The 18844-nt window shown below is 41.3% G+C and overlaps 1 protein-coding gene across 1 annotated transcript in view; it reads right to left on the bottom strand.

Moving 5' to 3' along the window:
* Positions 1 to 18844, bottom strand: part of LOC118940215 (glutamate receptor ionotropic, NMDA 2A-like) — a 176526-nt gene that overhangs the window by 37075 nt on the left and 120607 nt on the right. The window contains exon 13 of the mRNA XM_036948682.1: positions 9388 to 9513. Within this exon, the coding sequence (XP_036804577.1) occupies positions 9388 to 9513 (126 nt within the window). The remainder of the gene's footprint in view (positions 1 to 9387; positions 9514 to 18844) is intronic.

The raw sequence follows: 18844 nt of genomic DNA, 5'->3' as shown, positions 1-18844 counted from the left end.
ATTACTACCTGGTATTTCCTGTATATAGTCTCATTACTACCTGGTACTACTGTATATAGTCTCATTACTACCTGGTACTCCTGTATATAGTCTCATTACTACCTGGTACTACTGTATATAACCTCATTACTACCTGGTACTCCTGTATATAACCTCATTACTACCTGGTACTCCTGTATATAGTCTCATTACTACCTGGTACTCCTGTATATAACCTCATTACTACCTGGTACTCCTGTATATAACCTCATTACTACCTGGTACTCCTGTATATAACCTCATTACTACCTGGTACTACTGTATATAACCTCATTACTACCTGGTACTACGGTATATAGCATCATTACCACCTGGTACTCCCTGTATATAACCTCATTACTACCTGGTACTACTGTATATAACCTCATTACTACCTGGTACTCCTGTATATAACCTCATTACTACCTGGTACTCCTGTATATAGTCTCATTACTACCTGGTATTCCTGTATCTAACCTCATTACTCCCTGGTACTCCTGTATATAGCATCATTACTACCTGGTACTCCTGTATATAGTCTCATTACTACCTGGTACTCCTGTATATAGTCTCATTACTACCTGGTACTCCTGTATATAGCCTCATTACTACCTGGTACTCCTGTATATAGTCTCATTACTACCTGGTACTCCCTGTAAAATGCCTCATTACTACCTGGTACTCCTGTATATAGCCTCATTACTACCTGGTACTCCTGTATATAGCCTCATTACTACATGGTACTCCTGTATATAGCCTCATTACTACCTGGTACTCTTGTATATAACCTCATTACTACCTGGTACTCCTGTATATAGTCTCATTACTACCTGGTACTCCTGTATATAGTCTCATTACTACCTGGTACTCCTGTATATAGTCTCATTACTACCTGGTACTCCTGTATATAGCCTCATTACTACCTGGTACTCCTGTATATAGTCTCATTACTACCTGGTACTCCTGTATATAGTCTCATTACTACCTGGTACTCCTGTATATAGCCTCATTACTACCTGGTACTCCTGTATATAGTCTCATTACTACCTGGTACTCCCTGTAAAATGCCTCATTACTACCTGGTACTCCTGTATATAGCCTCATTACTACCTGGTACTCCTGTATATAGCCTCATTACTACCTGGTACTCCTGTATATAGCCTCATTACTACCTGGTACTCTTGTATATAACCTCATTACTACCTGGTACTACTGTATATAACCTCATTACTACCTGGTACTCCTGTATATAACCTCATTACTACCTCGTACTCCCTGTATATAGCCTCATTACTACCTGGTAGTCCTGTATATAGCCTCATTACTACCTGGTAGTCCTGTATATAACCTCATTACTACCTGGTACTCCCTGTGTAAGGCCACATTACTACCTGGTACTCCTGTATATAGTCTCATTACTACCTGGTACTACTGTATATAACCTCATTACTACCTGGTACTCCTGTATATAACCTCATTACTACCTGGTACTCCTGTATATAACCTCATTACTACCTGGTACTCCTGTATATAACCTCATTACTACCTGGTACTACTGTATATGGCCTCATTACTACCTGGTACTCCTGTGTATAACCTCATTACTACCTGGTACTCCTGTATATAACCTCATTACTACCTGGTACTCCTGTATATAACCTCATTACTACCTGGTAGTCCTGTATATAGTGTCATTACTACCTGGTACTCCTGTATATAGCCTCATTACTACCTGGTACTCCTGTATATAGCCTCATTACTACCTGGTACTACTGTATATAACCTCATTACTACCTGGTACTACTGTATATAACCTCAATACTACCTGGTACTCCTGTATATAGCCTCATTACTACCTGGTACTCCTGTATATAGCCTCATTACTACCTGGTACTACTGTATATAACCTCATTACTACCTGGTACTCCTGTATATAACCTCATTACTACCTGGTACTACTGTATATTACTTCATTACTACCTGGTACTCCTGTATATAGCCTCATTACTACCTGGTACTCCTGTATATAACATCATTACTACCTGGTACTCCTGTATATAGCCTCATTACTACCTGGTACTCCTGTATATAACCTCATTACTACCTGGTACTCCTGTATATAGTCTCATTACTACCTGGTACTCCTGTATATAGCCTCATTACTACCTGGTACTACTGTATATTACTTCATTACTACCTGGTACACCTGTATATTACTTCATTACTACCTGGTACTCCTGTATATTACCTCATTACTACCTGGTACTCCTGTATATAACCTCATTACTACCTGGTACTCCTGTATATAGTCTCATTACTACCTGGTACTCCTGTATATAGCCTCATTACTACCTGGTAGTCCTGTATATAACCTCATTACTACCTGGTACTCCTGTATATAGTCTCATTACTACCTGGTACTCCTGTATATAACCTCATTACTACCTGGTACTCCTGTATATAACCTCATTACTACCTGGTACTCCTGTATATAGTCTCATTACTACCTGGTACTCCCTGTATAAGGCCTCATTACTACCTGGTACTACTGTATATTACTTCATTACTACCTGGTACTCCTGTATATAACCTCATTACTACCTGGTACTCCTGTATATAGTCTCATTACTACCTGGTACTCCTGTATATAGCATCATTACTACCTGGTACTCCTGTATATTACTTCATTACTACCTGGTACTCCTGTATATTACCTCATTACTACCTGGTACTCCTGTATATAGCCTCATTACTACCTGGTACTACTGTATATTACTTCATTACTACCTGGTACTACTGTATATTACTTCATTACTACCTGGTACTCCTGTATATAGTCTCATTACTACCTGGTACTCCTGTATATAGCCTCATTACTACCTGGTACTCCTGTATATTACTTCATTACTACCTGGTACTCCTGTATATAGTCTCATTACTACCTGGTACTCCTGTATATAACCTCATTACTACCTGGTACTCCTGTATATAACCTCATTACTACCTGGTAGTCCTGTATATAGTCTCATTACTACCTGGTACTCCCTGTATAAGGCCTCATTACTACCTGGTACTACTGTATATTACTTCATTACTACCTGGTACTCCTGTATATAACCTCATTACTACCTGGTACTCCTGTATATAGTCTCATTACTACCTGGTACTCCTGTATATAACATCATTACTACCTGGTACTCCTGTATATTACTTCATTACTACCTGGTACTCCTGTATATTACCTCATTACTACCTGGTACTCCTGTATATAGTCTCATTACTACCTGGTACTCCTGTATATAACTTCATTACTACCTGGTAGTCCTGTATATAACCTCATTACTACCTGGTACTCCTGTATATAGCCTCATTACTACCTGGTAGTCCAGTATATAACCTCATTACTACCTGGTACTCCTGTATATAGCCTCATTACTACCTGGTACTACTGTATATAACCTCATTACTACCTGGTACTCCTGTATATAGTCTCATTACTACCTGGTAATACTGTATATAGCCGCATTACTACCTGGTACTACTGTATATAACCTCATTACTACCTGGTACTCCTGTATATAGTCTCATTACTACCTGGTACTACTGTATATAACCTCATTACTACCTGGTACTACTGTATATAACCTCATTACTACCTGGTACTCCTGTATATAGTCTCATTACTACCTGGTACTACTGTATATAACCTCATTACTACCTGGTACTCCTGTATATAACCTCATTACTACCTGGTACTCCTGTATATAGCCTCATTACTACCTGGTACTACTGTATATTACTTCATTACTACCTGGTACTCCTGTATATAACATCATTACTACCTGGTACTCCTGTATATAGCCTCATTACTACCTGGTACTCCTGTATATAACCTCATTACTACCTGGTACTCCTGTATATAGTCTCATTACTACCTGGTACTCCTGTATATAGCCTCATTACTACCTGGTACTACTGTATATTACTTCATTACTACCTGGTACTCCTGTATATTACTTCATTACTACCTGGTACTCCTGTATATTACCTCATTACTACCTGGTACTCCTGTATATAACCTAATTACTACCTGGTACTCCTGTATATAGTCTCATTACTACCTGGTACTCCTGTATATAACCTCATTACTACCTGGTACTCCTGTATATAACCTCATTACTACCTGGTACTCCTGTATATAGTCTCATTACTACCTGGTACTCCCTGTATAAGGCCTCATTACTACCTGGTACTACTGTATATTACTTCATTACTACCTGGTACTCCTGTATATAACCTCATTACTACCTGGTACTCCTGTATATAGTCTCATTACTACCTGGTACTCCTGTATATAACATCATTACTACCTGGTACTCCTGTATATTACTTCATTACTACCTGGTACTCCTGTATATTACCTCATTACTACCTGGTACTCCTGTATATAGCCTCATTACTACCTGGTACTACTGTATATTACTTCATTACTACCTGGTACTCCTGTATATTACTTCATTACTACCTGGTACTCCTGTATATAGTCTCATTACTACCTGGTACTCCTGTATATAACCTCATTACTACCTGGTACTCCTGTATATAACCTCATTACTACCTGGTAGTCCTGTATATAGTCTCATTACTACCTGGTACTCCCTGTATAAGGCCTCATTACTACCTGGTACTACTGTATATTACTTCATTACTACCTGGTACTCCTGTATATAACCTCATTACTACCTGGTACTCCTGTATATAGTCTCATTACTACCTGGTACTCCTGTATATAACCTCATTACTACCTGGTACTCCTGTATATAGTCTCATTACTACCTGGTACTCCTGTATATAGCCTCATTACTACCTGGTACTACTGTATATTACTTCATTACTACCTGGTACTCCTGTATATTACTTCATTACTACCTGGTACTCCTGTATATTACCTCATTACTACCTGGTACTCCTGTATATAACCTAATTACTACCTGGTACTCCTGTATATAGTCTCATTACTACCTGGTACTCCTGTATATAACCTCATTACTACCTGGTACTCCTGTATATAACCTCATTACTACCTGGTACTCCTGTATATAGTCTCATTACTACCTGGTACTCCCTGTATAAGGCCTCATTACTACCTGGTACTACTGTATATTACTTCATTACTACCTGGTACTCCTGTATATAACCTCATTACTACCTGGTACTCCTGTATATAGTCTCATTACTACCTGGTACTCCTGTATATAACATCATTACTACCTGGTACTCCTGTATATTACTTCATTACTACCTGGTACTCCTGTATATTACCTCATTACTACCTGGTACTCCTGTATATAGCCTCATTACTACCTGGTACTACTGTATATTACTTCATTACTACCTGGTACTCCTGTATATTACTTCATTACTACCTGGTACTCCTGTATATAGTCTCATTACTACCTGGTACTCCTGTATATAACCTCATTACTACCTGGTACTCCTGTATATAACCTCATTACTACCTGGTAGTCCTGTATATAGTCTCATTACTACCTGGTACTCCCTGTATAAGGCCTCATTACTACCTGGTACTACTGTATATTACTTCATTACTACCTGGTACTCCTGTATATAACCTCATTACTACCTGGTACTCCTGTATATAGTCTCATTACTACCTGGTACTCCTGTATATAACATCATTACTACCTGGTACTCCTGTATATTACTTCATTACTACCTGGTACTCCTGTATATTACCTCATTACTACCTGGTACTCCTGTATATAGTCTCATTACTACCTGGTACTCCTGTATATAACTTCATTACTACCTGGTAGTCCTGTATATAACCTCATTACTACCTGGTACTCCTGTATATAGCCTCATTACTACCTGGTAGTCCAGTATATAACCTCATTACTACCTGGTACTCCTGTATATAGCCTCATTACTACCTGGTACTACTGTATATAACCTCATTACTACCTGGTACTCCTGTATATAGTCTCATTACTACCTGGTAATACTGTATATAGCCTCATTACTACCTGGTACTACTGTATATAACCTCATTACTACCTGGTACTCCTGTATATAGTCTCATTACTACCTGGTACTACTGTATATAACCTCATTACTACCTGGTACTCCTGTATATAACCTCATTACTACCTGGTACTCCTGTATATAGTCTCATTACTACCTGGTACTACTGTATATAACCTCATTACTACCTGGTACTACTGTATATAACCTCATTACTACCTGGTACTCCTGTATATAGTCTCATTACTACCTGGTACTACTGTATATAACCTCATTACTACCTGGTACTCCTGTATATTACTTCATTACTACCTGGTACTCCTGTATATAGTCTCATTACTACCTGGTACTCCTGTATATAACCTCATTACTACCTGGTACTCCTGTATATAACCTCATTACTACCTGGTAGTCCTGTATATAGTCTCATTACTACCTGGTACTCCCTGTATAAGGCCTCATTACTACCTGGTACTACTGTATATTACTTCATTACTACCTGGTACTCCTGTATATAACCTCATTACTACCTGGTACTCCTGTATATAGTCTCATTACTACCTGGTACTCCTGTATATAACATCATTACTACCTGGTACTCCTGTATATTACTTCATTACTACCTGGTACTCCTGTATATTACCTCATTACTACCTGGTACTCCTGTATATAGTCTCATTACTACCTGGTACTCCTGTATATAACTTCATTACTACCTGGTAGTCCTGTATATAACCTCATTACTACCTGGTACTCCTGTATATAGCCTCATTACTACCTGGTAGTCCAGTATATAACCTCATTACTACCTGGTACTCCTGTATATAGCCTCATTACTACCTGGTACTACTGTATATAACCTCATTACTACCTGGTACTCCTGTATATAGTCTCATTACTACCTGGTAATACTGTATATAGCCTCATTACTACCTGGTACTACTGTATATAACCTCATTACTACCTGGTACTCCTGTATATAGTCTCATTACTACCTGGTACTACTGTATATAACCTCATTACTACCTGGTACTCCTGTATATAACCTCATTACTACCTGGTACTCCTGTATATAGTCTCATTACTACCTGGTACTACTGTATATAACCTCATTACTACCTGGTACTACTGTATATAACCTCATTACTACCTGGTACTCCTGTATATAGTCTCATTACTACCTGGTACTACTGTATATAACCTCATTACTACCTGGTACTCCTGTATATAACCTCATTACTACCTGGTACTCCTGTATATAGCCTCATTACTACCTGGTACTACTGTATATTACTTCATTACTACCTGGTACTCCTGTATATAACATCATTACTACCTGGTACTCCTGTATATAGCCTCATTACTACCTGGTACTCCTGTATATAACCTAATTACTACCTGGTACTCCTGTATATAGTCTCATTACTACCTGGTACTCCTGTATATAGCCTCATTACTACCTGGTACTACTGTATATTACTTCATTACTACCTGGTACTCCTGTATATTACTTCATTACTACCTGGTACTCCTGTATATTACCTCATTACTACCTGGTACTCCTGTATATAACCTAATTACTACCTGGTACTCCTGTATATAGTCTCATTACTACCTGGTACTCCTGTATATAACCTCATTACTACCTGGTACTCCTGTATATAACCTCATTACTACCTGGTACTCCTGTATATAGTCTCATTACTACCTGGTACTCCCTGTATAAGGCCTCATTACTACCTGGTACTACTGTATATTACTTCATTACTACCTGGTACTCCTGTATATAACCTCATTACTACCTGGTACTCCTGTATATAGTCTCATTACTACCTGGTACTCCTGTATATAACATCATTACTACCTGGTACTCCTGTATATTACTTCATTACTACCTGGTACTCCTGTATATTACCTCATTACTACCTGGTACTCCTGTATATAGCCTCATTACTACCTGGTACTACTGTATATTACTTCATTACTACCTGGTACTCCTGTATATTACTTCATTACTACCTGGTACTCCTGTATATAGTCTCATTACTACCTGGTACTCCTGTATATAACCTCATTACTACCTGGTACTCCTGTATATAACCTCATTACTACCTGGTAGTCCTGTATATAGTCTCATTACTACCTGGTACTCCCTGTATAAGGCCTCATTACTACCTGGTACTCCTGTATATTACTTCATTACTACCTGGTACTCCTGTATATTACCTCATTACTACCTGGTACTCCTGTATATAGTCTCATTACTACCTGGTACTCCTGTATATAACTTCATTACTACCTGGTAGTCCTGTATATAACCTCATTACTACCTGGTACTCCTGTATATAGCCTCATTACTACCTGGTAGTCCAGTATATAACCTCATTACTACCTGGTACTACTGTATATAGCCTCATTACTACCTGGTACTACTGTATATAACCTCATTACTACCTGGTACTCCTGTATATAGTCTCATTACTACCTGGTAATACTGTATATAGCCTCATTACTACCTGGTACTACTGTATATAACCTCATTACTACCTGGTACTCCTGTATATAGTCTCATTACTACCTGGTACTACTGTATATAACCTCATTACTACCTGGTACTACTGTATATAACCTCATTACTACCTGGTACTCCTGTCTCATTACTACCTGGTACTACTGTATATAACCTCATTACTACCTGGTACTCCTGTATATAACCTCATTACTACCTGGTACTCCTGTATATAGCCTCATTACTACCTGGTACTACTGTATATTACTTCATTACTACCTGGTACTCCTGTATATAACCTCATTACTACCTGGTACTCCTGTATATTGTCTCATTACTACCTGGTACTACTGTATATAGCCTCATTACTACCTGGTACTCCTGTATATAGTCTCATTACTACCTGGTACTCCTGTATATAACCTCATTACTACCTGGTACTCCTGTATATTACCTCATTACTACCTAGTACTACTGTATATTACTTCATTACTACCTGGTACTCCTGTATATAGCCTCATTACTACCTGGTACTACTGTATATTACTTCATTACTACCTGGTACTCCTGTATATTACTTCATTACTACCTGGTACTCCTGTATATAGCCTCATTACTACCTGGTTACTATTTTCTAATTTTATTTAGCAAATGTTCTTACTTTTTGGGAAAAGGCTTGTGGTTTATTACATCACAATAACGTCTACAACTGTTGTATTCGGTGAGGATTCAAATTAGATTAGATTTGATTTATAGTAGTATGTTGAAATAAACAGTGGGGTTCTGGGACAGAGTGTGTGAGTGTGAGTGTGTACCTTTGCCCTGGGCCAAGTTGCGGTTGAATCCCAGTGGACTGACAAACTCAAACAGGAAGACAGAGACGGCCGTGACCAGGAGTAACATCACAAACATCATCACCCAGACAGATGCACTGAAGGGCTCTGAGAGAGGGGAGGAAGGGAGAGAGAGGGAAGGAAGGGAGAGAGAGGGGGAGAGAGAGGGAAGGAAGGGAGAGAGAGGGGGAAGGGAGAAAGAGGGGGAAAGAGAGGGAAGGAAGGGAGAGAGAGGGGGGAAGGGAGAAAGAGGGGGAGAGAGAGGGAAGGAAGGGAGAGAGAGCCACGGAGCGAGAGGGAAGGGAGAGAGAGGGAAGGAAGGGAGAGAGAGCCACGGAGAGAGAGGGAAGGGAGAGAGAGGGAAGGAAGGGAGAGAGAGCCACGGAGAGAGAGGGAAGGGAGAGAGAGAGAGAGAGAGGGAGAGAGGGGAGGAAGGGAGAGAGAGAGAGAGGGAGAGAAGAGGGGAGGAAGGGAGAGACAGAGAGACAGAGAGAAAGGGAGAGATTCATAACCACTTTCTTTGACAGTACTTTATTTGGTGTAAAGCATTGCCACCAGCAGCACCAGCCCTTTAAAACCAACGCTTCTGACGTCACACATGTAGATACATACTTATCATTCATCTCTATAACACCATACTAAGCAGACAGAGAGAGATGGAGGAGGAGGAGGGGAGGAGAAAGACAGACAGAAAGATATCTAGAGAGACAGACTGGGAGAAAGAGAATGAGAACACAGGGAGAGAAAGAGAGTGAGAGAGAGAGAGAGAGAGAGAGAGAGAGAGAGAGAGAGAGAGAGAGGAGAGAGATAGACAGAGAGAGAGAGAGAGAGAGAATGGAGAGAGAATGGAGAGAAAATGGAGAGAGAGAGAGAGAGAAAGAGAAAGAGAGAGAGAGAGAATGTTAACACATTTCCCATGCCAATAAAGCCCCTTGAATTGAATTGAATTGAATGGAGAGAGTGAGAGACAGATAGACAGAGGAGAGAAAATAAAAACCAAACTATACGCTTGCTTTATCGACTTCCAAAAAGCATTTGATTCTAGGTGGCAGACAGGACTGTTCTACAAAGTTATTGAAAGTGGTGTCGGGGGTAAAACATATGACATAACTAAATCAATGTATACTGGCAATACGTGCAGCATTAAAATTGGCAAGAAAATAACAGAATTCTGTAACCAGGGGCGGGGCCTTCGCCAGGGTTGCACTCTGAGCCCTGCACTCTTCAATATTCATATCAATGAATTGGCTACTATTCTAGAAAAAATCCTCAGCCCCTGGTGTTAGTCTCCATAATTCAGAAGTTAAATGCCTGCTCTTCGCAGATGACCTATGCCTGCTGTCACCCACAGCACATGGCCTACAGCAGAGCCTGGACCTGCTAGAGCAGTACTGCCAGAACTGGGCCCTGGCAGTAAACACCAAAAAGACTAAAATAATGATTTTCCAGAGAAGATCCAGATCTCAGGGAATTAGACCAAAGTTCTCAAATGGTACAAAATATATAGAGTACTGTACACACTACAATTACTGAGGTTTAAATATATAGAGTACTGAAGACACTACAATTACTGAGGTTTAAATATATAGAGTACTGAACACATTACAATTACTGAGGTTTAAATATATAGAGTACTGAACACATTACAATTACTGAGGTTTAAATATATAGAGTACTGAACACACTACAATTACTGAGGTTTAAATATATAGAGTACTGAACACACTACAATTACTGAGGTTTAAAAATATAGAGTACTGAACACATTACAATTACTGAGGTTTAAATATATAGAGTACTGCACACACTACAGTTACTGAGGTTTAAATATATAGAGTACTGTACACACTACAATTACTGAGGTTTAAATATATAGAGTACTGAACACACTACAATTACTGAGGTTTAAATACATAGAGTACTGTACACACTACAATTACTGAGGTTTAAATATATAGAGTACTGTACACACTACAATTACTGAGGTTTAAATATATAGAGTCCTGCACACATTACAATTACTGAGGTTTAAAAATATAGAGTACTGAACACACTACAATTACTGAGGTTTAAATATATAGAGTACTGCACACTACAATTACTGAGGTTTAAATATATAGAGTACTGTACACAATACAATTACTGAGGTTTAAATATATAGAGTACTGAACACACTACAATTACTGAGGTTTAAATATATAGAGTACTGAACACACTACAATTACTGAGGTTTAAATATATAGAGTACTGTACACACTACAATTACTGAGGTTTAAATATATAGAGTACTGTACACACTACAATTACTGAGGTTTAAAATAACCTTAACGAGGCAGTAAATGAACTGAGAGAGAAAGCATGCAGGGCATTCTACACCATTAAAAAACTAATTCAAATTGAAATACCTATTAACATGTGGCTAAAACTAATGGAATGTGTCACTGAACCAATTTCACTTTATGGCAGCGAGGTGTGGGGTCCACTTGCAAAACAAGATTTCATCAAATGGGACAAACACCCCATTGAAACCCTGCATGCAGAGTTCTGTAAGATTATCCTACATGGCCAGAGGAAAACTACAAACAATGCATGCAGGGCAGAATTAGGCCAATATCCACTAATAATAAAACCTCAAAAAAGAGCAATTAAGTTTTAGAAACATCTAAAATACAGTGACCCCCTCTCATATCATTACCAAGCCCTGCAATGCCAAGAGCTGAGCAAAGAAAAGAGTCCCCTCATCCAGCTGGTCCTGAGTTCACTAACCTGTTCTACTAACACACTGAAGCCTCAGTCCCCTCATCCAGCTGGTCCTGAGTTCACTAACCTGTTCTACTAACACACTGAAGCCTCAGTCCCCTCATCCAGCTGGTCCTGAGTTCACTAACCTGTTCTACTAACACACTGAAGCCTCAGTCCCCTCATCCAGCTGGTCCAGGGGCTGAGTTCACTAACCTGTTCTACTAACACACTGAAGCCTCAGTCCCCTCATCCAGCTGTTCCTGAGTTCACTAACCTGTTCTACTAACACACTGAAGCCTCAGTCCCCTCATCCAGCTGGTCCTGAGTTCACAAACCTGTTCTACTAACACACTGAAGCCACAGTCCCCTCATCCAGCTGGTCCTGGGGTTGAGTTCACTAACCTGTTCTACTAACACACTGAAGCCTCAGTCCCCTCATCCAGCTGGTCCTGGGGCTGAGTTCACTAACCTGTTCTACTAACACATTGAAGCCTCAGTCCCCTCATCCAGCTGGTCCTGAGACTGTTCACAAACCTGTTCTACTAACACACTGAAGCCTCAGTCCCCTCATCCAGCTGGTCCTGGGGCTGAGTTCACTATCCTGTTCTACTAACACACTGAAACCTCAGTCCCCTCATCCAGCTGGTCCTGGGGCTGAGTTCACTAACCTGTTCTACTAACACACTGAAGCCTCAGTCCCCTCATCCAGCTGGTCCCGGGGCTGAGTTCACTAACCTGTTCTACTAACACACTGAAGCCTCAGGACCAGAACATCCAATCAATCAGAATAAACCACATTACAACACAGTCAAAGCAAAACTACATTACGTATTGGGAAACACAAGCACAAAGCAAAATGCAGTGCTATCTGGCCCTAAATCAACAGTACACCGTGGCTAAATATTTGACCATGCTTACTGATCAAAACTTTAGAAAAACCTTGACAAAGTACAGGCTCAGTGAGCACAGCCTTGCCATTGAGAAGAGTAGACACAGGAAAACCTGGCTCCCTGTAGAGGAAAGGCTGTGCAACCACTGCACCACAGCAGAACCTGGCTCCCTGTAGAGGAAAGGCTGTGCAACCGCTGCACCACAGCAGAACCTGGCTCCCTGTAGAGGAAAGGCTGTACAACTACTGCACCACAGCAGAACCTGTCTCCCTGTAGAGGAAAGGCTGTCCAACCACTGCACCACAGCAGAACCTGAGACAGAGCTGCATTTCCTGACAAAATGTAAAAATATAAAACAATTAGAGAGGGTAATTTCCCCAAATTTGAAACCCTTATTCAAGGTTTCAAAGACCTCTCTGATGAGGACAGGCTACCCGTCCTGTTGGGGGAGGGACAGGCTACCCGTCCTGTTGGGGGAGGGACAGGCTACCCGTCCTGTTGGGGGAGGGACAGGCTACCCGTCCTGTTGGGGGAGGGACAGGCTGCCCGTCCTGTTGGGGGAGGACGCAGAGAGCTGTGGGTTGGCAGTACCAGCACATGTCCTCTACTGTATGCTTATTGTTATTGTTGAATGTATGGTTATTTTGACACCTGGTAATTGTTGTTATTGGTGTTACTGTTATTATTGTTGTTACTGTTGTTTTGTTGTTACTGTTGTTATTGTTGTTATTGTTGTTATTGTTGTTATTGTTGTTATTGTTGTTACTGTTGTTATTGTTGTTGTTATTGTTGTTATTGTTGTTACTGTTGTTACTGTTGTTATTGTTGTTATTGTTGTTATTGTTGTTATTGTTGTTACTGTTGTTACTGTTGTTATTGTTGTTATTGTTGTTATTGATGTTACTGTTGTTATTGTTGTTATTGTTGTTATTGTTGTTATTGTTGTTACTGTTGTTACTGTTGTTATTGTTGTTATTGTTGTTATTGTTGTTATTGTTGTTACTGTTGTTATTGTTGTTATTGTTGTTATTGTTACTGTTGTTATTGTTGTTATTGTTCTTACTGTTGTTACTGTTGTTATTGTTGTTATTGTTGTTACTGTTGTTATTGTTGTTATTGTTGTTACTGTTGTTACTGTTGTTACTGTTGTTATTGTTGTTATTGTTGTTACTGTTGTTCCCGTTGACAATTTGATACTCATGTTTATATTGTAAATATCCAAAATAAGCTTTGGCAATATGGACTTTGTTACGTCATGCCAATAAAGTGAATTGAATTGAATTGAGAGAGAGAGAGAGAGAGAGAGAGAGAATGTAGAGAGATAGAAAGAGAGAGAGAGAGAGAGTGAGAGAGAGAGAGAGAGAGAGAGAGAGACAGAGAGAGAGACAGAGAGAGAGAGAGAGAGAATGGAGAGATAGAAAGAGAGAGAGAGAGAGAGAGACAGAGAGATAGAAAGAGAGAGAGAATGGAGAGAGATAGACAGAGAGAGAGAGAGAGACGAGAGAGAGAGACGAGAGAGAGAGAGAATGGAAAGAGAGAATGGAGAGAGAGAATGGAGAGAGATAGACAGAGAGTAAGAGAGAATGGAGAGAGAGAGAATGGAGAGAGATAGACAGAGATAGAGAGAATGAGAATGGACAGATAGAGAGAGAGAGAGAGAGAATGGAGAGAGATAGACACAGAGAGAGGTTAGTCACAGTAAGTTTGAGTTTCTAGCACAATTCCTTATTTCTCATTATTCCCTTGGATCTTCTCTGAGCGGAAAGTCTCAGACAGACAGTTAGCCAAACTAGAGAGGGACAGTTAGCCAAACTAGAGAGGGACAGTTAGCCAAACTAGAGAGGGACAGTTAGCCAAACTAGAGAGGGACAGTTAGCCAAACTAGAGAGGGACAGTTAGCCAAACTAGAGAGAGAGAGTTAGCCAAACTAGAGAGGGACAGTTAGCCAAACTAGAGAGGGACAGTTAGCCAAACTAGAGAGAGAGAGTTAGCCAAACTAGAGAGGGACAGTTAGCCAAACTAGAGAGGGACAGTTAGCCAAACTAGAGAGAGAGAGTTAGCCAAACTAGAGACAGAGAGTTAGCCAAACTAGAGAGAGCGAGTTAGCCAAACTAGAGAGAGAGAGTTAGCCAAACTAGAGAGGGACAGTTAGCCAAACTAGAGACAGAGAGTTAGCCAAACTAGAGACGGAGAGTTAGCCAAACTAGAGAGGGACAGTTAGCCAAACTAGAGAGGGAGAGTTAGCCGAACTAGAGATAGAGAGTTAGCCAAACTAGAGAGGGAGAGTTAGCCGAACTAGAGATAGAGAGTTAGCCAAACTAGAGAGGGAGAGTTAGCCAAACTAGAGAGAGAGTTAGCCAAACTTGAGAGGGAGAGTTAGCCAAACTAGAGACGGAGAGTTAGCCAAACTAGAAAGAGAGAGTTAGCCAAACTAGAGAGAGAGAGTTAGCCAAACTTGAGAGGGAGAGTTAGCCAAACTAGAGACGGAGAGTTAGCCAAACTAGAGAGAGAGAGTTAGCCAAACTAGAGACAGAGAGTTAGCCAAACTAGAGACGGAGAGTTAGCCAAACTAGAGAGAGAGAGTTAGCCAAACTAAACTTTCTAATCGACCTGGCCGGGGTATCCTGGAAGGATATTGATCTCATCCCGTCAGTAGAGGATGCCTGGTTATTCTTTAAAAGTGCTTCCCTCACCATTTTAAATAGCATGCGCCATTTAAAAAATGTAGAACTAGGAACAGATATAGCCCTTGGTTCACTCCAGACCTGACTGCCCTTGACCAGCACAAAAACATCCTGTGGAATTCTGAATTAGCATCGAATAGCCCCCGTGATATGCAGCTGTTCAGGGAAGCTAGAAACCATTATACACAGGCAGTTAAAGCAAAGGCTAGCTTTATCAAACAGAAATTTACATCCTGTAGTACAAACTGAAAAAGGTTCTGGGACACTGTAAAGTACATGGAGAATAAGAACACCTCCTCCCAGCTGCCCACTGCTCTGAGGCTAGGAAACACTGTCACCACCGATAAATCCACTATAATTGAGAATTTCAATAAGCATTTTTCTATGGCTGGCCATGCTTTCCATCTGGCTACCCCTACCCCGGTCAAAAGCACTGCACCCCCCACAGAAACTCGCACAAGCCTTCCCCATTTCTCCTTCACCCAAATCCAGACAGCTGATGTTCTGAAAGAGCTGCAAAATCTGGACCCCTACAAATCAGCCGGGCTAGACAATCTGGACCCCTCTCTTCCTAAAATGATCTGCCGAAATTGTTGCAACCCCAATTACTAGCCTGTTCAACCTCTCTTTCGTATCGTCTGAGATTCAGAAAGATTGGAAAGCTGCCACTGTCATCCCCCTCTTCAAAGGGGGAGACACTCTAGACCCAAACTGCTACATACCTATCTCTATCCTACCCTGCCTTTCTAAGGTCTTCGAAAGCCAAGTTAACAAACAGATCACCGACCACTTCGAATCTCACAGTACCTTCTCCGCTATGCAATCTGGTTTCAGAGCTGGTCATGGGTGCTCTGCCACTATCAAGGTCCTAAACAATTCATAACCGCCATCGATAAGAGACATTACTGTGCAGCTGTATTCATCGACCTGGCCAAGGCTTTCGACTCTGTCAATCCCCACATTCTTATCACCTTGGTTTCTCAAATGATTGCCTTGCCTGGTTTACCAGGTACTTCTCTGATAGAGTTCAGTGTGTCAAATCGGAGGGCCTGTTGTCCGGGCCTCTGGCAGTCTCTATGGGGGTGCCACAGGGTTCAATTTTCGGGTCGACTCTCTTCTCTGTATACATCAATGATGTCGCTCTTGCTGCTGGTGATTCTCTGATCCTCCACTACGCAGACGACACCATTCTGTATACTTCTGGCCCTTCTTTGGACACGGTGTTCCAGACAAGCTTCAATTACATACAACTCTCCTTCCGTGGCCTCCAACTACTCTTAAATGCAAGTAAAACTAAATGCATGCTCTTCAACTGATTGCTGCCTGCACCTGCCCGCCTATCCAGCATCACTACTCTGGACGGTTCTGACTTAGAATACTTGGACAACTATAAATACCTAGGTGTCTGGCTAGACTGTAAACTCTCCTCCCAGACTCACATTAAGCATCTCCAATCCAAAATTAAATCTAGAATCGGCTTCCTATTTCGCAACAAAGCATCCTTCACTCATGTTGCCAAATATACCCTCATAAAACTGACCATCCTACCGATCCTTGACTTCGGTGATGTCATTTACAAAATATCCTCCAACATTCTACTCAACAAACTGGATGCAGTCTATCACAGTGCCATCCGTTTTGTCACCAAAGCCCCATATACTACCCACCATTACGACCTGTATGCTCTCGTCGGCTGGCCCTCGCTTCATACTCACTGGCTCCAGGTCATCTACAAGTCTCTGCTAGGTAAAGCCACGCCTTATCTCAGCTCACTGGTCACCATAGCAGCACCCACTCGTAGCCCGTGCTCCAGCAGATATATCTTACTGGTCACCCTCAAAGCCAATTCCTCATTTGGCCGCTTTTCATTCCAGTTCTCTGCTGCCAATGACTGGAACAAACTGCAAAAATCACTGAAGCTAGAGACTCATTTCTCCCTCACTAGCTTTAAGAACCAGCTGCTCCAGCAGGTGTATCTCACTGGTCACCCCTAAAGCCAATTCCTCCTTTGGTCGCCTTTCCTTCCAGTTCTCTCCAGCAGCTCACAGATCCCTTCACCTGTTCATAGCCCATCTGTATACAGCCAATCTATCTACCTCATCCCCATGCTGTTATTTATTTAGCTCCTTTTGCACCCCAGTATCTCTACTTGATCATTCATCTTCTTCACATCAATTACTCCAGTGTTTAATTACTTCGCCACCATGGCCTATTTATTGCCTTACCTCTCTTAAATGACTTTATTTTCACACACTGTAAATATATTTTTTTATACTGTATTATTGACTGTATGTTTTGTTTATTCCATGTGTAACTCTGTGTCGTTGTATGTGTCGAACTGCTTTGCTTTATTCTTGGCCAGGTCGCAATTGTAAATGAGAACTTGTTCTCAACTAGCCTACCTGGTTAAATAAAGGTGGAATAAAATAAAATAAAGAAGAGGAGACATGGAGAGGAGGAGAGGATAAGAGGAGAGGAGACATGGAGAGGAGGAGAGGAGAGGAGACATATAGAGGAAGTGAGGAGGAGAGGAGACATGGAGAGGAGGAGAAGAGACATGGAGAGGAGACATGGAGAGGAAAAGAGGAGAGGAGACATGGAGAGGAGGAGAGGAGTAGAGGAGAGGAGATATGGAGAGGAGGAGAGGAGACATGGAGAGGAAGAGAGGAGAGGAGAGATGGAGAGGAGGAGAGGAGACATGGAGAGGAAGAGAGGAGACATGGAGAGGAAGAGAGGAGAGGAGAGATGGAGAGGAGGAGAGGAGACATGGAGAGGAGGAGAGGAGACATGGAGAGGAAGAGAGGAGGAGAGGAGACATGGAGAGGAGGAGAGGAGACATGGAGAGGAAGAGAGGAGAGGAGAGATGGAGAGGAGGAGAGGAGACATGGAGAGGAGGAGAGGAGACATGGAGAGGAAGAGAGGAGAGGAGAGATGGAGAGGAGGAGAGGAGACATGGAGAGGAGGAGAGGAGACATGGAGAGGAAGAGAGGAGGAGAGGAGACATGGAGAGGAAGAGAGGAGGAGAGGAGACATGGAGAGGAAGAGAGGAGAGGAGAGATGGAGAGGAGGAGAGGAGACATATAGAGGACGTGAGGAGGAGAGGAGACATGGAGAGGAGGAGAG

Source organism: Oncorhynchus mykiss, chromosome 17, assembly GCF_013265735.2.
Source record: "Oncorhynchus mykiss isolate Arlee chromosome 17, USDA_OmykA_1.1, whole genome shotgun sequence".
NCBI lineage: Eukaryota > Metazoa > Chordata > Actinopteri > Salmoniformes > Salmonidae > Oncorhynchus > Oncorhynchus mykiss.
This window is presented reverse-complemented; position numbering and strand designations above follow the sequence as displayed.